Below are 25541 nucleotides of genomic sequence, written 5' to 3'. Positions count from 1 at the left end.
TATGGGATTAATCTTTCAGAGGAGACCACTTATTTTTAAAAAGCCAAACTTCTCTGCTTTCATCGCTGTGGCAGTCCATTGTCAATCTGCAGCTCCACATCACTCCCAGACTCCCAGTGCTTAAGGAGCTCTTCATCCTACAGCACAATGGCTTCGGCCCTTACCACGTGCAGTCTGCATCATGCGTGGCACCCATGGCGTGATTCCCTGTGGTTACACTGCACCTGGCTGCGTTACACACCAGCACACTATCATTTATTGCAGGTTATGGTTCTGAACACATCTGAAATCACTCCCTGGGATATTCGGAGTTTTAATGGAAGGAAGGAGGAGGAAACCAGAAACTTTTTTTCTATAAATCCCATAAAGTATCCATAGCATTTTCATAAGTAATAGAAACAGTCATTCATAAACTTCAGCAACTGTTAGGGGAGCACAACAGGGAAACAATAAACTCTTCAGGGTTCTTTGTGGAAAATGGAAGATAACATTATTTTGAACAAAAATATAATTAGCAACGTGGTGGGCTGACTCAAGAGAAAACCAAAATGACTTAAAAAATTCACCTGGTAAATCTCTGTTCCTCTGTTCAACCAAGGCTATCAAGCAAAACTCCAATCTTGCATTACTAAAGGCAACTTGACTTCATTGGATGATCAATACAATAAGGAGACGCATAAGCAATAAGAATGACAAAGCAGAAAGACAAAAAAATATGAATTTTATTGACAGACCTGCCAATCCCTGGCTAATCACAGTGTGGGAAAACAGAATAATGTGCTGAGCTCTACAGATGAAAACCACGTTGCAAGGACTAGACATCATTGTAAAACTAAAAGATAAACAACATCTTTCCCTTCAATGGCACCACTACCGTGTGACTCCGAATAAATTATGTGAAAATAGATTTACAGGCTCATGCCCTAAACTTATTCTTCCTTTGATAAGAAAACCTGCAAGCATAATGATCTGGAGAAGAAAATGAAATCCCCAGGACTGGATCAAATTCAGAACAAAAACAAAGAGGTTCTTCAAAAGCTAATCTCTCAGAAGTCTCTGTACTACATGATACTCTCTCAAGGTGCAGATTTCTCTACCTTGCTGCTTAAGTATGCTTTACTATGCAAAGCATAACAATGGGGAGCATTTTTTTTTATTCAGTTAAAAGGTAGCGAACTATCTTAAGTCACAAAAGAAGAGAAACCAGATACTAGAGCATTAAATAAGAAGTGGTAGGAATCAGATTCTCAGACAAATACAGAGATGTCACTCTATTAGCTATTAGATATATTTATTTTATGAAAATCTAGCAGAATGTTTTCTTTATCAGCTATTATGTCAGGCATTTCTGAAAAAACATATTCAGATACCCAAAGCATCCTCCCAATTAAAGGAAGTGAACTTTATCAGTAAACTGACCTGTAAATGAAACCAACTGCCAAGGGTGTTCCAGAGAGCATCACCCTAATGAAACTGGAGCTGGCAGGCACCTTCCTCCTGCTTTCTCAAAAGCCAGAAGAATATTAACTGACCCCAGGGATTTACAGTTCCTCCCACCCAGAGCCTCCCCACACCCACACTCTTCCATTCTGTTCTCAGCTGGACAAACCATTCCTCATTCCCACAAAATCTGCCTGCAGAAAGGACGCCTTACTTTACACCATCAAGATAAAATGGGAAATGCCCCACTGCAGTTGGCTGCCCGTGGAGCCTGAGATTTGGTAGGGGACAGCATCCAGCTGAAGCTGCCACCTTTGAAATACAGGAACTCTGTCTCCTGCAGATAAAAGGCCACACAGAAACTGCAGTGACAACAAACTCCCTGACTTGTGTTTAGCCAGATGGAGACTTTAGGGCTGGTAGCGAAGACAGACATGGGAGAGAGTTGTAGAAGCCATACATCCAAATAAACCAAAGGAGTTTCAAGTTCATATCCCCCTGCAGAATGCAGGCAGCAAGCATGAGAGCTAGTATCGCACATGAAGGGAGGTGTTTAAGTACAAGCTCTTGTACAAGCTCTGTGGGTTGTCAGAAACCCAGAACTCACATCTTGGGGGCTGCAAGGAGTCCCCATTTCTTCTGTAATTCTGGTTCATAATTTGCAGCTCCTGTATTGGCAAGGTCAAGGACAGAACCCAGAGTTCTGACTCCAAATCCTCAAATCTACCAAGATGTCATTTCTTTCCTATTTTATCCTCCTGAAAACAAGTCCGAGAAGAAAACACCACCAGGACTATTGCTCCCTAACCGCAATTAACTGTCTGACAGACAGGTAGCAGCCCTGCAGCCCAGCATCTTTCAAGTGCCCTCTCCCACACGCTGTAGCTTGACAGGTGGTGAAGGCAGTAGGTAGGTAGTCGTACCTTTGCACGAACAGCAGCCACACCTCACACCCATGTGCCGATGGGAGCCCCTGAGCACAGCTAGCGTGAAAGCATGACAGCTGGTTTCCTCAAGTCAGAGCCTGGCACAGACAGTGGCAGAAGAGCACGCAATAGCCATGAGGCAAGGACTCTTTCAGTAGATAGCTCTTTTCTCTGATGTGACCCTACCCTGCATAACCACAACTCTCTAGACAACTCAAAGAAGAGGAGGGTGAGGACTAACACAGTACATATTTACTATGCCTTTTCTATGATCTGTGGTACTTAAATTCTGCCCGCCTCTTTACCTTTTGCCTGTCAGCTCTCATGTGTCTCAGTTAAGGACCAGCCCTACAGGGTGCTGAGTTGATTAAATGTCTTTCAGCCTAGTTCTTCAGGCATTCATTGATTATAGTGGCTTTCCCGGAAGTCTCTTGAATCAAGATCTACAAGTTAAACGCCAGGTTTATTGCCTCTCCCACATGGTTTCTTTCAATCATCCAACATTATCTCCAGAAGGTCACAACAAGAGCTTTATAACTTTTGATGAAATACCTGGTTCTCAGACTAGCTTCTTCCTACGAACTTCTCTGCAGAGCAATCCAAGTTTCTGAATTGGTATGAAAGACTTAGGTAGGCATATCTTGCATTCTAGAGATATCAGCTCAAGCACATGATTGATCCTGTTCCAGCTGGTCACTTAGGCCCAGGTACAAAAATGCAAACAAAATGTAATTCAGCAAGTTAGCAATTCTGATATTTACAGATTACAAACTGTGTATCTTTAACATGTTCAAGTTTTTTTTTTTTCTATTGGATCTGTGGAAAACTTAAGGATATGTAGAAAGCCTGCAGACTGAAATCTCAATAGCCCATGCAGCTTCTGCTGTTTCCACATATAGATTGTTCACGAGGTAGCCACTACATATTGAGTGTTAACAGTACTGAAAACTTGGTAATTGGGTAAATATATGAGCCTAGAAAGTGCTAAATTCTTTGTGTTCTGCTATTTACATAAATATGAGGCTACAAAGAAGAAGCTCAGAATAACTTTTTCTCTTAATGAAAGATCTTTGTCTCAGCTAAAGGCTCATTAGGTACATGTACCTAAATTTCTCTGTACTGGGTAACACTGATGACTTCTCTTCAACCCACTTCCAAAAATATTTTTTGCCTTATTTTCAATTTAACTGGTACATTTATTAGTAATAAACATGTATTGTCCTAATGCATTTCTCATGTAACCAAACAACTGAAGAAAAGGCAAGTACTGTTTTTATTGTTTCAGAAATAAAAGTGCACACGCATGATGCAAAAAATATATTAAGTAATCCAGTATAATCTGGATAATTATTTTAAATGCCTACTCCAAAACCCTGAATGTGTGAGCCTACAAGTCTACTTCCTATGTTTTTCTATCTGCAAGATCTGCAAGTAATTTAGTCTTGTTCTCACAGAGCGCAAAGACATTCCATTTGTTTACACTAGAGACAAATTTTACTCAATTGACGCAATTCCATTGATTAAATAATGGCTTTCTTCCTCATTTTAGGCAATTTCAGCCTTATATCATGACATAAAAGAGGTAAGTGATTGTCATCTGTGTTCATATTATGTGACGGGCAGATTATCAGGTATGAGCCTTGCTGCCTAATGACAGGACCTTTTCAAGGACTGATTTAAGTCTGAATGCTCATAACCTGTTCTGAAAACTAGGCAGATGATTAAATAAGTCAACAAAGGGTCAACTATAGGCCAACTACAGGTGATTTAGCTGGAAAGACCTCTAGCAGGTCAAGTGAAATAAAGCAGATATAATTTGTCCAACATATGCATTAAAAACAGCGGGGAAGATCAGCTTCTGTTCATCTGCCACCTTTATGATAACCCTTCTTTAACAAGGGTGTTGAACATACCAGATCCTCTTTACAGTTTGGGTTTTTTTGTTGTTTTTTGTTTTTTTTTTTTAATGGAAAAAGCACACAAGAGTCTCCATATTCCCCCTTTAGCATGGAGATTCATCTTAGAGAGAACAACATGCTGAATTAGCTGTTACTTTTGGAAGATAAGAAAATAAAATCCTTGGCAATCCTAGTAACTAAAGTACCACTGGAATGCTTTCAGAGCCATTGTGACATTTTGCCCTAATGTGCTTGCGCAGTGCAAATCGTGATAGCGTCATTTTGCCCATCCACAGGCTCTCCAAAACCCTACCATATAACGTAGCATTTTGGGGGGTCCTAAGCTCGTGCAAGCTATCAGCCACTGCGTGGGAGCCCAGAAATGGCTCAGTCCCTGGGGCCAGCATGCAATGTCCGTGGAGAGGCAGGGAAAGCCTCAGCACAGGAGCAGAGGTGAGGGGGGCAAGCAGAGTGATACTGCCCACCTGCACATCACCTCCTTATCCACCCACCAGAAAAGTCCCTTCGCGTCTGATTTCAGTGAAGTACCAGTGACATCTAGTGGACAGCTTTTCTGCAATGATGTTTCTAATGGGGCAAAACCGGGTAACCTTCCAAATCCTTTGAGGGAAGCTACACAGCAAGGCTCAGTAAAGGGTAGATTTAAAAGGGAACTTTAAAGATTTTCTAGCCCATTCCCCTGTCTAGTGCAGAGCCGACTATACCTGGGTCGTTCCTAACAATAGCAAGCACAAACAGATCTTAAAAACCTTCAGCGATGGAGCCACAGCCATGCTTCTTCCTGAGCACCCCTGCAACAATTTAGACAGTGAGACTATACTGACCAGCAGTACATAAAGTTGTTCATACCTACCTAGAATTATAAGCATCTCTCCATATCTAGCCTGAGTTATTTGCTGCAGTGTAACACCCTTTTTCCCCCCACACTCTTGTCCTACCCATGAGAGGCATGGAGAACAGCGAGCGCTTACACCTCACCCGGCATTACCTGGCTGAGCAGCTGTAGCACGATATGCAAGGGGCCTGGACAGGTGAGCTGCCTGCCTCACCAGTCCTTGCAACGCATGTAACCTCAGCTTCTCATAAATGCAGGCTTTATCCAAAACTGGTTGAGATTTCACAGTTGCAGGGGAAAAAAAAAAGAAAAAAGGGAAAAAAAAAAAAAAAAGCACATCCCTACCAACAGGTCAATGCCCCAGCTGAGCTGAAATACCCCTGTTCCAAAGGGAAACGCACAAATCCACATTTCCCGATCTCATTTCTTCAGGAATAGTTTCAAAAATAGCCTACTTGAGGCACACAGCTCACACGAAGATTTTAGCTCCAAAAGCTAAGCTTCAGCTGAGATACATGCAGCAGTAGCAGGGATCTTACAGTGGAAAATACAAGGTCACTGCAGCTCTAAGTATGATTTACCTGCCTTTGCCTGTATATAGTGTACCAGCAGCTAATCCCTTCCTAAATAACACCGCTCAAATGATATTTCATTTCTTAAACCAAAGTACAGACTTGTTAGGTTTCAGCAGTAATTCCAAACACTAAAAACATCTAAAAGCTATAAAAACAACAGTAATTTATTTTCTGAATAAGATTCTACATAAGCACTTCACAGATACCCCTGAAACTTGCTCGAAAAACACAAAGCTTTCCTAAGCCAGTATCCAGAGCCCGGTGGTTTAGGCTGCTGTGTGTGCTTCACACCACACAGCAACATCTGCTAGCAGTTAATTTGCAAAATGGGAGACTGTCACCACAAAATGTAGACCTTTTAAAATAAACACAAGAAAAATATTACCAAGCAAAAATAAAACTGCATAATAAATATAAGTGGGTGGTAGCTGCACACTGGTATAGAGGATTTTATAGCAGATCAAACAAATCACCACACTGAAACTGCCCACCACAGTTCCGTTTTCAAGAGACTACCGTTGTCAGGCTGAGAGCTGGACCTCTCTCATCCCCCCCTTGCCATTTTTCCCCCGTAAAAATGTCCTAATTACCTATTTTCTTTCGTGGGATCAGAACATTAAAAATATTAACCTCAAAACCCAAGTTTCCAAAGTACTCTGTCAGCAAGAAAGGCTGTCTTTCTTCTTTACGAGCTCTAACTATAGACAAGCAGGGAAATGTGGTCCCAATATTAGATGAAATATGGCTTAAAAGCAAAGTCAGAACTCACTGGTCCTCAGTGTAAGTGTTGTTCTCTGATGGGCAAAACTGTTTGCATTAAATAATGAGAGCTGGAAAAAAGTTTTCCCTTATGTCTTTATATTCCTCAGTATGAACAAGAAAAGGGCAATTCTGCAATTTTGAAAATAAATATATATATATATAGTGAATAATTAACTTTAAAATGAAAGACGAAAAATCCAATGGTCCAGGTGGTATGAACTGGGAAAGGTTACATTGTGAGCCTTTCCAAATAGGACTTAGTAGATGTTATTGTCAGGATTGTACTGAAAGAAATATCCCAGTCAATGCCATAAAACCTAGTCAGGAATCACAAGCTCCACATTCCTCTGCTGTTTGCATTTAACCAGGAACCCCATTGGCAAAATGAACTTTTCAGCTACCACTATCATTGTGAGAATGGGAACTCCCACATTGCTTTTTCTCACAATTTGGTGCTCTTGGAGTTTCAAGGCAGACTGTTGTGGCATCCTTAGTCATGAGAACACGTTGCCTCATACAGGCCAGGCTTGTACTCAGCACTAACAGTGCAGGCCTGCTGATTGATTGCATGGGAATCTACACCATGAATTTTTAAGCAGAAGGGTTTCAATTTGCTTTTGCAAAGGCCTCCAGAAATCACACGGAAAAAAAAAAAAAGCAGAGCGTTAAGACTCAACTTGAGCACACAGTTTTCTTGTGCACAAAAAGATCTGGATTTGGGTAGTAGGTTGGATGAAGTTCCCACTGAAGACACTGGGAGAAGAAAAAAAACAAAAACAAACATTATTTTCAGTGGGGCGGAATTAAATCCCAGCTGAACACTAACACTGCTAGAGGAGATGTTCAAAAACCCCACAGAGGTGAGCTGCCTATTTAACATTTATGTGTTTGGTTTTTGTTGTGTTTTTGTTTGTTTGTTTTTTTTAATCTTGTTTTCTCCCTCATTGTGCCTTTTTGCTGGAAATTCTAGAAGGTGCAAAGAGAATGCAGGTAGAGCCATTTTCATGGCTCCAGTACCTTCCTGCTGCTCTTAGCAATGGAAGCCTTTGCGCAGTGCTTTCAGGTGACTCTTGGCAGCTCAGGTACTCCCAGTTCCCCACCAAATTCTGGGACTGGATTCATCTCAGGGTGAGAGGTGATGAAATAAAAACAAAGTGAGATGCTGGATAACTGTTCACTCATTCACTGAGGCCTATCCATCCTGTCCCCAGTGCAAGGCTGAGCTAAGCCCAAAAGTGCAAGCTACACATGAGTGAAGAGGGTCTCTTCCATGGTGGAAACAGGCATTTCACAGACATTCTTGAGGAGAGAGCCGTGCCTAGAGAGATTTCTGGCCCACGGGGTCTGCCAGGAGCTGCAGGAAATGGCATTCCATGCAGGAGAAAGCTGACTTTTGCAGGCAATTGAATGTACTGCAACTGATAGCACTCAGGTCAGATGTCAAAGGAGGACTGGTGCCAGAACGGTGATATATGGCTGGCATGAAATGGCTTGGGGCGTCACCACCACCTTCCATCTGAAGATATCAAAGACACAGTCAGACATGAACAGATAACATCCACTCACACTTGGAGAAACTGGAATTCCAGTGCTTCCAAATATTTCTATCCCCAAGGTAGTCCCAATGAATTAACCCTCGTAGAACCTGTAAGCATGTAAATGTATTTGGTTACCCACAGGACACAAACAGGAAAACAGAAAAACAAGATTCTGACAAGCATTTTCACATGTGCTTAGTGACCAACTTTGCCGTTTGACTGGATGAGGTATACTAAAGTTCCTCTTCTTTCAGTTTGGGTAGATCTAGCAGACACTTTCCCCTTTGCTGTGGGGAGTGAAAGCAGCCCCTGCCACCCCGCTGCCTCAAGGCTGTGTCTCAGTTCCCCAGACAGCCCTGATTAGCCAAGCCTGAGTTAACCATGTTAGAGCTGTACTGTTTCCCTGCTCCTGCTCTTCCGTTGCCACAAACGTAGCTACTCCTCCATCTTCATCTGTTTGCTCTCAGGTTAGGCGAGGTCAGAGCATGACGTCCCCTCAGGCCCCTCGACACTTGAAATGTTTATGTGCAGGAATAACTCTCTGCCATTCAACCAAACTGGATTAGAGTTCACTTGACTGAGCCTCTTGTGTTTATTTCATAACGGTGATTTTTAAACCAGATCTGTCCAAGGGGGAACCGTGCTGTGTGTTGGCTGTGATTTTGCCCATAATCCATAGGAATCATAGGTTAGGAATAACACATAATTTGACTCTTTTACTGGAAGTTGTCGCTATCCTTTTATTATTACAAAATAAAGTTAACGATCCAGCCAGGCATTTAACTTTAACAATCTAAGTTTAATTGTCCAAGGGGATGGACTCTTTTAGACTGGGCGTAGACGTCTCACATCTGTACTGAGAATTGGGAGCCTTCTCACCATAGTAAAAGTGAATCCCTGGTGGTTTATCTGACTTACAGGCTTTTACAACTCCAGATCTCTATATCCATGCTCTGCATTGTTTCTCCAGAAGTTTTACTGCTACATATTTTCATAGTTACAAATTATCTTTCACATTTCTTCGCAGTTATTCAAAGTAGGCAGTTTTCCCAAGAAGTATTTTAAACGCTTTACTCTTATATAGCCTGTTTTGAAACTGGGAGGCAACTATGAAGACACACACAAGTCACTTTAGCTTTTGCTCTTATATTTGATTTGCTATTCAGACTCCAGAACTGTTTTTTTTTTTACGTCTGTCACAGGGTATCTGTCATCACTTGTCTTCAGAAGCCCAGCAGGGTATCCTGAACAATACCAGCCTTGCAACAGGGAAGAAGGTTCCTTTCTTCCCAAGGTTTTAGTGGCAAAGTCTCAGGCAACAGAGTGAAACATCGTGTGTCAGAGCCCAAACTGGAGTAGAAAAAAAAAAAAAAAAAAGACAAACAGAAAACAGCTTTTCCACCCACCCATTTTTGCTGCGAGTCCAAACTCTCCCTGAGTTATGGCAAGCACCCTGGAAAATATAAGATTTTTCCAAATTAAAAGACCATATGTCCAGACCACAATTCCTTTCTAGACAAAATCATAGAAGGTCCCCTTGCATTCACAGTCTACACCAGTGGAAACAAGAAATGCTTGCTTACCCTTTTTCCTAGGATCCTATGGGAAAAAAGAAGAAGGAGAGAAGGAGCAGCTTCAAGGAGGTCTGTGTGGTGCTGAGCCCTGGACATCACCGCACCACTCCTCTACAAGCAGCTGCCTTGGGAACACTTACATTCCGCTGGTACCTGGCTGTCTTTTGTCTGCAAAGAGAACACAAAGCCCAAGTTTTGCTTGGTTTCATACTGCCCTCCCAGCTCAGGGCACACACAGCTGCACGTTTGGTGGCCTGCCCATAGCACTGCCACTGTCCCAGCTGTTAGGCCCAGTGATCCCAAGAACCAGAGAGCCACAGGTGCTCGTCTCCTCCCCACCTCGCTGTGGGCAGCGGACTGGCTGAAAGTCAGCTGAACCTTAGCATCAGCCACTTCTCCCAGGAGCCACTCTGCTTTTATCTGCCGGCTGGTGGTGGTGGCAGTGCTGGTCACACATGAGAAGAAAAAAGCCTGCAGGCATGAGCAGGCCTCAGCTGCGCAGCTGCCACCACAGGCCAGAGGAGCCACAGGTGCTCCAGCTCAGGATCACCACACGGCTGTGATCCACCCCCTCAGAGCCACCACGCACCTCCCCAGTCCTTCTTGCAGCTTTGGGATGAAGGAAAAAGATAACTCAAAAAAAAAAAAAACAACACTAATTTTTCCCAGAAAGCTAGCCCAGATGGAAGCCCCTTTCCGGAAGCGTTTTCAATCAGGTGGCCATTAGGGCACATTCAAGGTCCCCTTGCACCACTTTTTCATCATACCCAGGATCTGCTTCATTGTGCCTAGGAATTGATAAAAATCAGCCTCAGGCTCCCAAATGACAGTGATTTCTTTTCAGGGATTTGTGGCTGTCTCAGCAAAGTCTTTTATTCAGAACGACTGAGGAACGTTATATGCATCTGTGAGCTCCTTATCCCTTCAGACTAAGGACTACTTCTAGAGTTTTTCAAATTACTTTCACATTCTTTGGTTAGGTCTTGCAGGAAAGAATCTAAGGAAGATCTTATCTCAGCTTTGGCATGTAATGACCTTGCTGCTCCATTTCATCACTGGTTTTTGGATCATGTTATTAGGGATAATATTGGGAATTATGGGATTATCTTAGACTTCCAATTATATTTTACATTGACTAATTTATTCTGTCTTCCCTTTCATGAATGTTCAATGTAATATATGAGACAGAGGGTTTATAAGAGTCTAAAGGTATTAAGCTTTCACCTAATCACTATTGTTTGAGGTCTTATGGAAACTCAGTCTGATCTGCAGCTGGATATTACTAATATCTGACCCCAGACATGTGATGGTACATTAAAAGTGCTAGTAAAGTATCTGGTTAGCAGATTCGTGAAGGGAAAGTTAATGAACTAGTACTATATGTACGCCGCTGTGCATATAAGATATATCTGGCTGCCATGTGTGCCCAGAAGCAGTTCTTTCTCCAAGTATGCTGAAAAGCTCTGTCACCACAAGTCAGGCGCACCCCTGATATTTTTCATAAGGCTCCAGAGGAAATTAATGTTGGTTCTTCAAGGTTATAGCTTTTGTATGATAAAAAACCCTACACCAGCTGTATCATATGGAAAACAGAAACAGATCAGAACAGAGACAGGTAACATAATCCACGTGCAACTGATAATTCAAGCACAGGTCTGATGTTCAGCATTTGACAGCATGATAGAGGAGGCCAGGGGTTTACCTCCTTAAAACATCCCATGTCAGTGGGAGAAATGAAAGCAACTCAAAAATGTGCAGACTGATCGTGATGGAGGGTGAGCTATAAAAAAGGAATAATTGTTATTGAAGGTGCTTAACGGGGTAACAAAGCTTTCATGGATCAATACTGAGTCAGAGACAGAGCCCATGTGGTTATTGGTAAATGGGATACAAAAATCACCACACATTAACTAGTGTAGGTGCGGAGATCTAGCACAGATCAAGAATGCAAAAGCTCAGCAGACAAGACAGAGACATATCATCACCTCTGGTTTACACAGGTAGAACTATCGGGCAACATCCTGACAATGACTTACCCAACACCTTTCAGGGTCTCCTCTCCCAAAGTCCAGAAAAAAACGTCCAGACTTCCCAGGTTGAAAACCCGTATTTCATTTATAAAAGTTCACCCTTCTCCATTGACACTTATGCCTGAAACACAGAGAAAATTTGCTCCTACATCATACATGCATACTGCTTACTGTGCAAACCTTCGCGTTTCCTTTCCCAGCCTGTTTGGCTGTCTGGAAAGCTCTTGGTTTGGGTTGCTCCCTGCACTACTCTCAGAAGAGGACAAATGGATGGACAGAGGGGGAATGTAGTCAACAGGCCCAGTTCTTTGTTATAGTGAAAGAGGAGGGATAGGTGCTGAGGTTCAGGTTTTTAAGGCAATACAGGAGCTGTCCTGCCTGTCAGAGCAGCACCAGCTGCTCACAACAAAGCTATGGCTCTGCAGTGAAGTTACAGATATGCTGAAATGTTCTGCTTAAAGTAAATAGCCACACATAGGGCTTAAATATCAGGTTAAACATTTATGCACTACAAATGCTTCACTGAGTCAAGGCCTAAAGTAAGACCTGAAACTTTGCAGTGCCTGCAGCGAAGTCCCTAGTCATTTCAGTGTGCTTTACACTAGGAGACATGCGACAAATCTGCAGTTATCAGGAGGTTTTCGGTGTGAAAAGCTCTGAATGGTGTACTCCTGGACAAACAGCAGACACAACAGCAAGGCGCGCTCTGCCCTTGCCAGAGTTCCAGCTTCACGCACAGGATTGAAAGGCTCACAGTTAATAAGATGACTGGATGCTTAAAAAATGCCTCGATGAGACACGGAGCTAAAAAGCTTGGAGGTCACTGCTGTGGTGTCACATCAATATAAAACTGGAACGATGCAGCGATGAGTCAAACCCAGGACATACCAATCAACTCACGTAAGAGTTTATTTCTTGACATGCTGCACAGGAGACTGGTGAGAGGATCAAAGTGAATTCCTCAGACAGCATTTTGGGTGAATCACCCCTTCTACCTTTAGATCTGTGCTTATTTGCAGGCCCTTTTTCTGGAATAAGGCAAGACTGACTATACATATAGAGGCAGACTGCTTTATGGGAATGGAGGAGGTGTGCTTATAGTGAAATCCATCTTGTGCCCAAAATTCAGCACCAGGTTTTTCAGTAATTATCTGTACCAGCAGCTTGTGAATGCACCCCTTAGATCTCAACTCAAATGTTACAAACATTCAAGTAGAGCTGTACAGAATTTGTCATTGTCCACACAAAAATTCCGCTCAAGGATCCATCATTTCCCCTGTATCCTAATTTGCTATTTTTACTATCTCTGAGTTTGTCTCATCAGAAGGATTCTTCTTTTAATGTGGTTTCATATCAAAGGAAGTTCTATCTTCTTCAACACACAATTTATCAGAGAGAAAATGAAGATTTATGACATCTCGTCTGCCTGAAACAGGAAATACTCTACCAACGCAGCTCAGCATGTCTGCAACAAGTAACTGAAACTAATTGTCCCATGACATGGGACTCAGTTACAGAGAAGATCCCATACTTTGTCAAATTTATAAATCTTAGGAGTCTAGTTTTCACGTGGCTGAAGTACTTCACCACCACAAAACAAAGGCCTCAGACTGGGACTTCACTATTTCAGCAGACAGATGCTACAGCAGCAAGTATGCTAGACACACCTGGCTTGGTACTTAGAAGTCACAGACAACAAAATTTAAATCCCCATTCCATTGATTCCAGCTGTTCTCTGTCACCCAGTGCATTACAGCTTCGATCTGCTCCCAAACACATGACTCCAGTCACACGTCCTGGCGATACAGAGGCCAGGACAAACGGCATTCACCTTCCACAAGCTACCGAGCTGCTGTGCTGTCCCATGAATTAAAGGTGGAATAAAGTAATATGAAGTGACCAAAACTCTGTATCCATACTTACAGGATACTTAGACTTTTTAGTTTTTTGGTTTTGTTTTTGTGTTTTGTTTTGTTTTAATTTAGAGTCCCTCCTACACAAAATGGAGATAATTTAGTTTTTCAAATCCTAATGAAGGACCTTTTGAACCTGATGACAACCTCAGAAACAGAATTGATTCACGGTAATAGAAATGCAATTCAGACTCCAGAATTCAAACTAGAAACAATTCATCAGGTTTATGCCTGACCTGACGCATGCTTTCCTAGCTTGTAAATGCATTACATGTGGCATCTAGGAATAAAGCATTCCGCCTCAAAAAGGAAATACATACAAATAAAGACTTGTGTGGGAATAGTCAGTGCTGTTCCTCCCTGCTTAGAAGTCTGAAAATGCTGCCTCAACTTTAGCTGCACTATGACCTTAGATGACCCAGACTGCTATGAACCTGGCCACTGTGCATTTGATACAGAATACTAAACAAGTGGTGTCATTTTCAGGCAGTGCTAAATCCAATCTGACCTAGAAAGAAAAGCCCTTACATCCCATTACTAATCCCTTCGTTTCCATCTAAGCAGTGAAGCCTGTAAGCAAATAGCACTCAGACTTCAAGAAAAGCAGAAACACAAACTGAGTTTCACAGAACCCTGAAAACTCAGACTTCAGGAGATCACTCCACATAACACCAGTTACCACATTATCCAGAGGCACATTCTGATGTATTGCCCAAATGCTTTCAGACCATTCCGTGACTGCAAATAAGTTTTCCTCTCTCCTTGGGGTCTATTTCTTTAGGACCAAATTGGAGCAACAATATTTTCATTATCTTTTCCCAGTCTATTAAAAAAGTACATTTTGCATGAATTTTGCAAGATGTTTAAAAAGTGTTGCCATTTTAAAATATTTTTCTTCAACCTGCCAGACATTCCACTTAGCATTTTTCCCTTAAAACCATGATTCCCAGCCGCAGCCACTTCATCAGCAGAGAAGCAGTTGACTTTCCCACAGTCTCTCCAGCAGTCAGACAACCAACCTGCACCGAGATGGTTCAATTTCATTGGAGTCAGCACCTACAGAGCAATGTGGTTTAGGTTTCTTTTAAGCATTTAAGAATGTTTTTCATAATAATGCCAGATGGCCTTGCAATCAAAACCTTCACATTCAGCCCTTTGCCTCCAAATTCAGTGTTGATAGTGTGTAGATTTGAATTTAAATGCACGACACAGAAGCCATTTCAGATTTTCTCAAAAAATGAAACAGATTACCTCTATAGTGACAAATTATCCAACTGCATTAGTTGCTCTCTGGCTTCCACATGCCTCTCCAAATATTATGTGAAGAAAAGAGGAAGACAAAAAGAAAGAAAAAAATCTTTCATAGAAGAAATTGTTCCTTAATTACAAACAGGACACCCTTAAGCCAAGAACTGAAGAGAAGGGCAATCTATACGACCTTTCCACATCATTTTGCTTTGAAATATGGGGTAGGCAGAACCAATTGATGTGAACAGATTTAGTAAGATAAACACCAAAGGTAACTTTTTTATATTTAACAGCACTAGGTCTTCTTTAGGACAAAGAATAGGAACGAGGAAACTTGTTATGTACTCTTGCAAAACGTAGTATGTATTTAAAAAGAAAATATTTGCTTATCAGTTGCGGCTGTATAATGTCAACCATACGGTAGCTACATGATATTTTAACCTTACCCCCAAGCTACACGGAAATTGAGTAGATAGTTGGTTTTCTATTGTCTTTAAAGTAACTAAACATGAAAGGTCAGACTTATGGAGAACAGGAGATAAGCTGTCCAACAAGGCCAGCAGAGCTGAGGAAACACGCTCATGTGCAATGGATATCCCGATGTTTGCACAGAAACATGCCATAAATGTAACATTTAGTGATGGTTTAAAGTATCCCACATGAATAAGTAGTGGAATTTACACAGGAAAGAAAAGGATATGAGAGACTGATTCAGAGACTAAAGAGATGGCTGTGTTAACCCGCTAAGGTCAATTTTAATTAACTTTATGCTCAACTACCATAGTTACTGGTTTTATGATCGTGCATCACAGTTAACGGAATTGTATTTCCTTTTAAAAGGCAAATAGAGTGCCTGCACTGAGACATCCAGCCTCAGAACAATATCGTGTACATATTTTAGCCACAATGTATTTGCCTTTTGTGATGACAAAGTGATGAAATGGAGAAAATGTGCCTGGACTAGATCCAGTATCCTCTGAAGTCAACTGGAATAATAGGTTTCCACAAACTTGGACCTGCAGCTCAAGACGAAACATAAGGACAATTTGAGGTGCTCACTATTAGAATATATCAAAACTTGCCATAACTACTCAGGGAGAATCATGTCACGAGTTTGTTTCATGCCAGTATAGAACAACTCAGTGTTTTGGGGGAGAGAGGAAAAAAAAAAAAAAAAAAAAGAAAGTGTGGTGCTGAGAACAGAAGATGGGTTTTGAGAGCCAGAACTAATTGCCACAGCAGCAGCCAGATGGAGAGAAAGTGAGGCAGGGCCCATCCCTACAGGATTTACAGCTCCTCAAGCCAGGGACTGTGCCCAACACATCAGGACAGCAGGAGAGGTCAAAATATTTCTCCTACTGAAAGGGTAAACATTTTAAAACTTCTTTCTTTGCATGTATGTAAATATGTAGGTATGGGTCTGTCACAAAGTTTTCTTGTGGTTAATTATTTAACTTTGTTTTTATGGCTAACATCACCAATAGCTGTACGTTTGACTACTGCATTCTGAGACTTGTCAGAGCAGTAGTTGCTAACTGCTGCAGAGTACAGGATTTTTGCAGTGGCCAAGACAACTAACATTGCCACTCAAAAATGACGACTGTTGCTCAGTTGAATCACCCACAGATATCATTGTTTTCTTTCTCTGCTTCATGGAATCAAGAGACGTATCCTCCACTCAGCTATCAAAAGGAGTCCCAAAACGACGCTACTGTAAAACAAGCATAGTGGGACCGCATCCACAACTCCCAGGTCCCCCTGCAGCTGCTCTTCAGTAGCAACAAATGGAGCAGCACAGGACCTCAGCAGGACTGCAGAGCTAGCACAAGGCAGCGAAGCAGCCCCATCTGGCCCTCGGCCGTGCTCCAAAGCTGTCCTGAGACCTTTTCTGTGTCTCAGAAAAGCAGAATTTTTTCTGCTCAGTGGAGCAACGTTCACGGAGGTCAAAGGAATGGGATTCATGGGACACCACTGACTCTTGCAGTGAGCCTAAGCCAAAGACTATGCTATACTTCAAACAATGGCGTATGGATGTTGGAAAATCTCTAATTTAATGGAGGTACAAGTTCCAATCTGAATAAATTCTGTTTAATCTGATATTCCCCCATTGTAGACTTACAGTACTTAATTTTTAAGAAATGTTATATGACTGCAGGTTTGAGTGGTCCCCATGACTTCCATAAGGTTGGGGTTTATTGGACACTGGCTGGTTCTCTCTCATATAGCATACAGTGCCTGTAAGCTTCAGGTTAATTAACTCACATCTGGTTTTCCACAAGCAGAAATACTAAGTTCTTCAGCCAACTGCTCTGACTATCTTGAAGTGCTTTGTGCTCTCACTTATCTAAGGAAGAAACTAGTGCATCTTTGATTTTTAAATCTATATTCTTAAAGTCTGATGCCTTGTTAGAAGGCCAAGGGTTATTAATTTCAAAAACAGAAGGTAGAGTTCAATGAATAATGAATAGCAGCTGTTGGAAACAAATCTTTGTAGCCCTGGGACTGTCTTTCCCTATGTTACAATTACACTTTGATTGACCTCAACAATAACTAACAAGCATGCCCAGCTGGATCATAAACCAAGTATATACTATGTCCAGATATGGTGTAAAATTTCACATCAATGAAACACTCACTGTCACTCTAACTTTGTCCCATCATACGTCAATCAGACTTAGAAATAAACTCAATAGAGCTGGGACGCACGTTTTCCTAGGAAAAAGTTCCTTACTGGCAATGAGTTCAGTTTAGAAAAATCACTAATACATGGGGATGGCTTTGCCTCTGAAGGAAAGCCTTTTGTCCTGACAAAGTGTGGGGGTTTGTTCACTGTGAGTATTAAAGGGCCTGAAGAAAGAGAGACAGTTTTACCAGCTTCCTACAACAGCTATATCCCTGCAGCTGGGAGGCTGAAAGCAGAAAAAAAGATAAAATCTGGGCTGATCGAGCACCTGATGTATTTTCTCGCTGAGTGGCTGTGCTAGGTTGGGGCTTATTGCCTTCAGGATCCGTGTGTGGATGCCCATGGAGTCCAGCGGGGTTTACTGCCTCCCTCTTTTGGATAACCACAGTGCAATGCCCGAGCTTGAGATCTAAGCAAATGGGAATAAAAATGCAAGGATGAAATCTTTATAAATGCAAAACCAGAAAAATCTGGCTTGTGCTGTCTCATGAAGGGATTACTCACAGCTTTACATCCCGTCTTATCTGATAGGAGCTGTTGCCTATAGCCAAACAATATTAGGGATGAGCCACTGGTGAATAAAATACTCCAGCCTTGGGATTTAACTATGTTTTCAGCTTTCAAGTGCATTATCCTCCCTCTTTAGGTGAAACAAACAGAAAAGCAACATTTCCTCCATTGAATCACTGGACTTTCCTTAATTCTCACACTTAAAACAGATATATATTACTTGAATTATTATTTCTATTGCTAAACATGACAAATCTGTTTGCCACCATTTCTTCCCGTCCATGGATTACACTATTACAAATCCCAAATATTTTTATAGGCACTTTCTTAAGGGGCAGAGCAGAGCTTGCAGAAATACTTAGATGCCAAAATAGGCCAGGTTTAGTTTTCCAACTTCAATTTCCTTGATGTGCCCTGTGAGACCATATCATGGTGCTTTGTACAACCAGCACTGAACAACAGTCGGCTCAGCATGCAAGTTGTGCGTACCACATAGCAGAACCGTAGCTGCACGTCCTACCTCCCTCCATCAGCAAACAAGGCCAAGCACATCTCATCATTTTGCAGCTTCCCCTCTCCTGCACCTCATTTAATCAGCTGTACATAAAACAGATTGCATGACAAACATTAACATGGATTCTGCCTCCCCTTATGCCGGGGTTCCTCTTTGTTGTGTTCTCTCCAACTGACGTTGCTGCTCTAAAATGGCTCCTCGGTGATCTCAGAGCCCTAAAGAGAAGTCCTGTTAGCAGGGTTTCCTGCTCTCATCCATCTTTACAGAGAATTTCTTTATGGATTCTTATCTGATCTCAAAAATCTTTCTCAGAGGAAAAGTATCATGGGAATGAGCTGTACACTCCCACTGATTTCAATGGAATCAGAAATGTAATTAATTAAAATACAGTTGGCAATGCCTCAGTTCAAGAGGCAGGATGGCAGGTATAAATTGTAGCTATGGTATCATTTCAAGGGCAATATCCTGTTACTCCTAGCATAAAGAGAACAAACAAACAAACAGAAAAACCCACACCTCATTACCAGCAGATAAAATCACATGGTGCCGCCACCACCACCCTGAGCAAAAATCCCGCTCCTCAAACCATTCCCCTATCAGATCACCAGGCTGACGAAGAGAGCTCACAGCCCACACTAACAGTTGGCAGGTCCCAGCCCAGGTGGATGGATTTGGGAAGTAAATTCCACAGCTGAGGTCGGGTGTCTCTGGCTGATTTCAGTTATAACCACTGCCTTGCAGGAAGAGAAGCAGTCTCCTGGGTGCCTGCTTAGGGATTTGTAGACTAAAGCTAACACCTTGAATTCTACCCAGGATCTTAATAACAAGCAGCAGACCTGACCTAAAGTGTTCTTGGCATGAAGCTCCACTTTGTGCACAAGCTCCAGTTTCCAAGGGTCTCAACGTACAGCCCAGTATGGACTGCACGACAATACCATAACACAGCCTCAAGGTGTCAAAGGCATGGATAACTGCGACAAGGTTTCTCCACTGGACAGAAAAGGCCCGTTTTTCTTAATATCAACATGGTTAAAAAAAAAAAAAGGCAAATATTTCTTCAAAGACTTTTCTCAAAGTGTTTTTACGCCCTGGACACCACCAGTCTTGGAGTCCTTATAAAAGCTCTATTATGGACCTGGTCTCTGCTTTGAGAGAATTTTCTGACCTCGCGCTGATGAAATTAATAAAGTTGCCTAGGTGTGAAAGCAGCAGAGGGGGGGTCACATCACCCCCAAAACTCCTCTGGTGTGAAGATTAGCTAGGATATCCCGGAGAAATGTTAGTGGATAAAAATGTCTATCTTTGCTCTCCACAGAGCTTATTTCTGTCACACCCCATGAAGGTTTACGGTCAATTAATTTGTCCGCATTTCAATTCAGGGCTGAGCTGTACAGAGTTGTATTTTTTTTGAAAGCTCATTTAAAATCACATCTAATGGAGCTGATTTTCTCTGCATTTCTTATTTTGGTATTCCCCCTTTGACTGTAATAACATAAATAATTCAAATGACTTTAGGTCTGGACAAGAAACTAAAATAATACTCTTTGCTCTAACAGACTTTTTGGACCAAAAGCATTTCAGCTGAAATAAACAAATGCTGTGCATCCAGTCTGCAGTAAATTGCGCCATACACAAAAGCAATTCAAGTCCCCAGTAAGTCCACGTGTGCGCGTCCACCACAAGCTCTGACATAAAAGACCGCCTGCATTATTAATTTATGAGTAATAATATGCAGTAGGGATGCAAATTAGGCGTGCCTGGAGATTTATTAGAATTCCCTCTGTGATGGAAGTGCTCTATGTAAGTAGGAGGCTATGTGTTGAATTACCAAGAATGCATCAAGGTATTTTCAGCTAAGTACCTTCTTCACAAGTGGCGAGTCAACAACATAAGGCTCCTGGCCAAAGTAACAAAGCGCTTCTCCTGGCTAAAAAGCTGGAGATCAAAAGACCACTTCAGTTTAAAAGCCTTCAAAGAGGAAAGGGGTCACAGAAGCTATCTAGGGAGACAGACTGACAGAAAGACTGAGTGAAAGACTAAGGAGTGGGAAGGGTTCCTCCTCCATCTTATTATGAACAGCAAGCATTAAACAAAATTCAAGCAGTCTGGTACCTCGAAAATAGAAAGGTTGTTTCTGAAGTAAAAGAATGTTAAAGTGAACATACCTCCAAAAATATATTTTTGCATTAAAATCCATTTATTCTAAACTACTTAGCCAGAAGAGAACCTCAGGTCACTCTCCCTCCCCTGGAAGGAAGAAAAATGAGGGATCAGAGTCATTCCTACAAAAATGGTTACACATACAGCTGGATACACAACCAGGGGTTGATCTGAAAAAAAATCAGAAAATATTTTGATATTCAGGTGCATCTTAAAATGTAATCATAGCCTAACAATCCAGGCAAAGAGATTTCAAATGTGTTGTGAGCTCCCCACCACCAACCACCTATGACCAGAGCTCCTCAGGATATGTTCTCGACAGGCACTTTCAATGTCTGTGTAATTTTCTGTTCCTAGTTTGCGCCTCCAGGATTTTTCTATTTATAGCAATACTCATAGGGGGTTCCCTCATGCCTTTTCCCTTACCTGGGAAGATATATGGCTTTAAGCCCACCTTCAAGCTCTCATCTCTCAATTTTCAATTCAAAAAGAAGTTCTAGACTACAGAGAACTGTGAAACCAAGTATCAAATGTGAACACAAGTGGAATACAAATCCTGAAGGACACCAATTATTGCTATGTAACCTCTCAAGAGAAAGTCCACATTTACTCAAAACTAGTGACTGCAAGCAGTACCCAACCCATTCACAAGTTCCCAGAGTCACAGTCCTGGATCTTCAGTGGAACAAGGTTGGGAACAGAAAAAGCATGATTCTGAGATATTTTAGCAATTGTACTGTGCTCCATATGGTATCAGCAGAGCTCCAGGCAAACAACCTGCAGATTCCTTAGAAAGATGAATGGTCTGGTTTTACTATGGTGAGCTCCAAATACTGTGAAGATTATGGGTAAACCACAAAAGATCTTAAGAGATCCCATCATGATCCACTCTCAATATCTCTGCTCTGAGGTGACCATTACTTTGGGACTTCATTCTAACAGAGACAAATCATTTTAGGTATTATCTAGAGGACCAAAGAATATAAAAAGGCAAAGTCTTTCTCATGTCCTGGGTTATGGGAAAAAAATTGAGGCAGCAAGATTTAGGAAAGAAAGCTGGCAGACTCATGTTTTTGTTCCGGTGAAAATTAACTAGCTTTAGGAGAAGCATTGGTCAGATTATGGGATACTCTCACTGATAAAGAAGATTGTAGAGGAATAACATGAACATGTGTAATACAGTGACTGCTAAAAAAAGCCACCTTCTTGGAAAGGCATAGCAATGACATGTTGTCAGCAAGTACTAAGCTCAGAAGTCACTTAGATATGGGTACTTAATTAAAACCCAAGTTATATTCTTGAGAACTTGAAGAATTCTCTGTTGAGAAAAAGGTTTTGATATAGTAAACCATCTAGAAGACAAACCTTGGAAAGCTAATTGATAGCCCAGTATCCTAAAAGACGAAGAACTCTCAAGGAGTCCTTATGCAGCCCTAACTGATCATCAGCACAAGAAAAACAAGATGAGTTTATGTGGCTAGGTAATCACATCTTTTAGAAGCAATACTGCTGTTCTGTTCATCATTTGAGCAGAATAGCCACAAGGATTAGGAAAGAAGATGTGCTTACACACGTGAAAACCAAACTAAGAAAAATAAATTGAATTTATATGAAATACATCTACAAATCCAAACATCCCTTAAGATTTTTTTCCACTCCAATCATGATAGGCTAGTACTTGTTCCTAAGTCTGTTATAACTAGTGTTTTTGTTAAATTAGTAAGATCCCCCTGATTTTGTCAACAAATGTTGAGATATTCCAAACTTGAAAGGTCTGTCTTGTACTTCCTAATGTGTCCTGTATGCTGTACCCAGCACATTTTACCAGCACATACTCCACCTGCATTGTAGGAGGAAAAAATGTACAGCTGTTTGGATTGGACTTGGCAGGACTGAAAATAAACTGTAAAAATATTACGGAGATTAACCAATTACATAGCACTGGACTCCAGAAACAGTGACCCCTACAAAAAAAAGAAAAGAAAAAAAAAGTTTCTACTTGGCAAAAAAAGATTTCCTTGCATCAAACCCTATTGAGATGCACCTCCCAGATACAGCCACAATAGAAACACACAATATTTATTATAGAATCACTGCCCCACTCCAGAAGGACCCTGATTTTAATTGTGACAGAAGACCAAAATATTTAGGCACAAGAAAGCTACTGTTTTTTTCTTCCCCTGACAGCAGCAAATATTTTTACATTAGGTCACTGGTTCAGACTTATTGCAACTGTTTGGGCACCATTTAATTTCTTTGCCAAGAAATTAAATACCTTATCTTGAAAGTACCTGAAGACAACACACAGCATCTGAGAAGAGGCTTGCCAGTGTTTGTAGACTTATCTAAAATAAAGTTCATTAGCACGAGTCATTAGAAGATAAATAAATAAATGCAGGAAACACCACATTATAATACAGAAATATCTCAGGAAGATATCTTTCAAGAAAAAAATCCAGAACTCCTACCAACTACCTCCAGGTTAAAAGAAAACAGAGGTCATATGTGAATCTAAAGAATAGTAAGTTAATAAAGTATCCTCCTCCAAGCTTCTTGGAGAAGAAAAACAGAAGGGGGTGTTAAATCTTTGAATAAATCTCCAGTAAAGACAGCCAGAAATGATGCTGCTGTCAGCCACATGAAAGAGAATAGAGGGATTTCTCTTTTTAAATTAGTCTTTATTGTCTGCTTCGTAAATCGTGATCACATGTGGTATTTATTACAACGAAATTTTATTGTTGCCATAGCCCCGTTTCTTGCATTTGGTGTGTTCTGTTAATTTTAAAGAGAAAATGTCCAGAATTCCTTCAGTTCCGTGACTGAAACTTTTTGGCTGTGGACATGGTGGAGGGTCACAGTGACAGCCAAGGAGATTGCAGAAAATACGTGTGCATTCTTTAATTCAGAGTCAATGCAACAGGAAAAAAAATGTAGATTGCGTTATTCCATCTCTCCATTTCATCCTTGCACAGATAACTTTTTATGGGTAGGATGGGAATTCAAGTATAATGAGAGTTTTCTGTGCCTGTGCAACCTGGGGACTTGCGCGGCTCCCTCTAAAGCCCACCAGAACCACTCGAGTTCTGCACAATTATTTAAGACCTTCTACAACTGACCAAACCCTTTACAAACCTGACGAACAAGCAAAGCCAATTCACAGATTGACACAAATTCACCTCCCCACTGAGGCCGTGAATCAACACATATAGAAAACTAAAAAGAGGCACTGATATCACCACGGATAAACACATTCCTCGCATTTTTTTTCAGCTGGAAATTGACCCGCGTTTGGTTTGAATTAAAGATTCATCGCAGTGCAGCAAATAACTAAATGGGAAGATATGAGTCCCTTTGAAGAGCGTGCAAATCAAATTTGGGTGATAATTAGCAGCAGACAATGGAAACCTACTGTTTATTTGCACAGAACCTGATGTTACCGAAATGCAGCTTGAATTTAGGCACACTGAGAGCCAAGTGACTGAGTTTTCAGGAATTCATTTAGCAGCTTAATATCTGAGGTAAAAACAACCATACTTTTTACAAAAGGAGACAGATGTACACGCGTTTAAATATTTCATTTTAGCTACTGTCCCCTACTGTATAGTTACTGCACTTTCAAGACTTTTTATGTGGTAATTTTTTCCCGCAGAATACTCCCCTCTTGGGAAAGTGATGCATAGTGATGCCATAATTGGAGAGGAGAATAAGCTGCTCACAGTCGAGTTATAATGAAGTACTACCTCCTGTAACGTCTGCCCAACTTAGTCCCTGTTTGTTTAACTTAGTTTGCCAGGGAGCATAAATACATGTGTCATCAGCTGCGTGTTTGGCAAACCGAGCAGTTTTTTCCTGAGATGTGTTTGGCCTCAGCATAAGAGGAAGCACAGTTTTGCAGTACAAGTGAAGATGAGAAAAATGGCTCTTCAGCACAGAGCAGGACAGAGCAGCAGCTCCCAAAAGATAGATTTGGCCACAGCATTGAAGGGAAATTTTGGTGTGTTTTTCACTTTGCCACTTCTTTTTTTTTTTTTTTTTTTCATTAGTCCAAGCTGCCAGCAAATATAAAAAGGCCTGGTTAAGGCAAAAAAAAAAAAAAAAGTAATAGTAAAAGATTTAAAGCAGTAGCATCTTTGTGATGAGGGGAACTAGCACTCCTGCAATCAGCAGAATGAATTACTCGGGCTGCGGGGTGGGAGCAGCATCCCAGGGCTGCTGCGGTTTTGAGAAGCAGGGAGGGCACCCACCCAGCTGGTGTTCCCAGCCCTGGGCCACCTGGCCGAGGAGAGACCACGAGGCAGGCCCTCGCTCCAGCCCGACCCCGACCCCGTAGGGCAGCCATCGGAGCTTTATCTGCAGCACCCCGAGGCGTTTGCCCCGAGCCCTGCTGCTGGTGGAGAACGTGGGACAGTCGCTGCCTGCCCAGCCAGCCAGCAGCAGCGTGCAGCTTAGGGCAGCCGCCGTCCCGCCTCGCCAGAGGCTGCAGACGCTACCTCTGAAAGAGCTGAGCTGTCCTCCCACAGAGGTATGCACAACGTGAGTCCTGTATTAATAACGAAACAGCGAAGCTAACACATTCAGCCAGGTCGCTGGGGAAAAGCTTTGCCTCCTCTGGACAGACAGCTCACATAAATGGATGCCTAGCACTGCTCAGGTGTGGTTCTCTCCGGCCGAGGTTACGTTCGTCAGGATAAATGCAGTTTTCTTCGGGTAATTTTGGAAGGAGCACCCATATGTTTACGATATTCACCAGAGACAGCATATTAGTGTCAAATTTCCTTATTACTGAAGCAGAATGATTTCTGTTAACGCTAACACTGCATTATCGTGCCTAAGACCACCGGACCTTTAGGCCTCCGTCGAGGAATTCCGGCCTGGGCACCTGACCGATTTCCCACACTAGCAGGTTATCACTCC

The 25541-nt window shown here is 41.8% G+C and overlaps 1 protein-coding gene across 1 annotated transcript in view; it reads right to left on the bottom strand.

Annotated features, from left to right (window-relative positions):
• Window positions 1-25541, bottom strand: part of LOC308192121 (uncharacterized protein) — a gene marked incomplete at its 5' end in the record, with an annotated part of 233436 nt that overhangs the window by 197443 nt on the left and 10452 nt on the right. The window contains 7 exons of the mRNA XM_080585356.1: window positions 2919-7210; window positions 8024-8102; window positions 9402-9448; window positions 9579-9594; window positions 9710-9737; window positions 17712-17852; window positions 20633-20714. Of these exons, the coding sequence (XP_080441482.1) occupies window positions 8087-8102; window positions 9402-9448; window positions 9579-9594; window positions 9710-9737; window positions 17712-17852; window positions 20633-20654 (270 nt within the window). The 3' untranslated portion in view covers window positions 2919-7210; window positions 8024-8086. The remainder of the gene's footprint in view (window positions 1-2918; window positions 7211-8023; window positions 8103-9401; window positions 9449-9578; window positions 9595-9709; window positions 9738-17711; window positions 17853-20632; window positions 20715-25541) is intronic.

The sequence above is a fragment of the Anser brachyrhynchus genome (assembly GCF_964034855.1).
Source record: "Anser brachyrhynchus genome assembly, chromosome: 3".
NCBI lineage: Eukaryota > Metazoa > Chordata > Aves > Anseriformes > Anatidae > Anser > Anser brachyrhynchus.
Note: the sequence above shows the minus strand (reverse complement) of the source record. Positions and strands in the feature narration are given on the sequence as shown.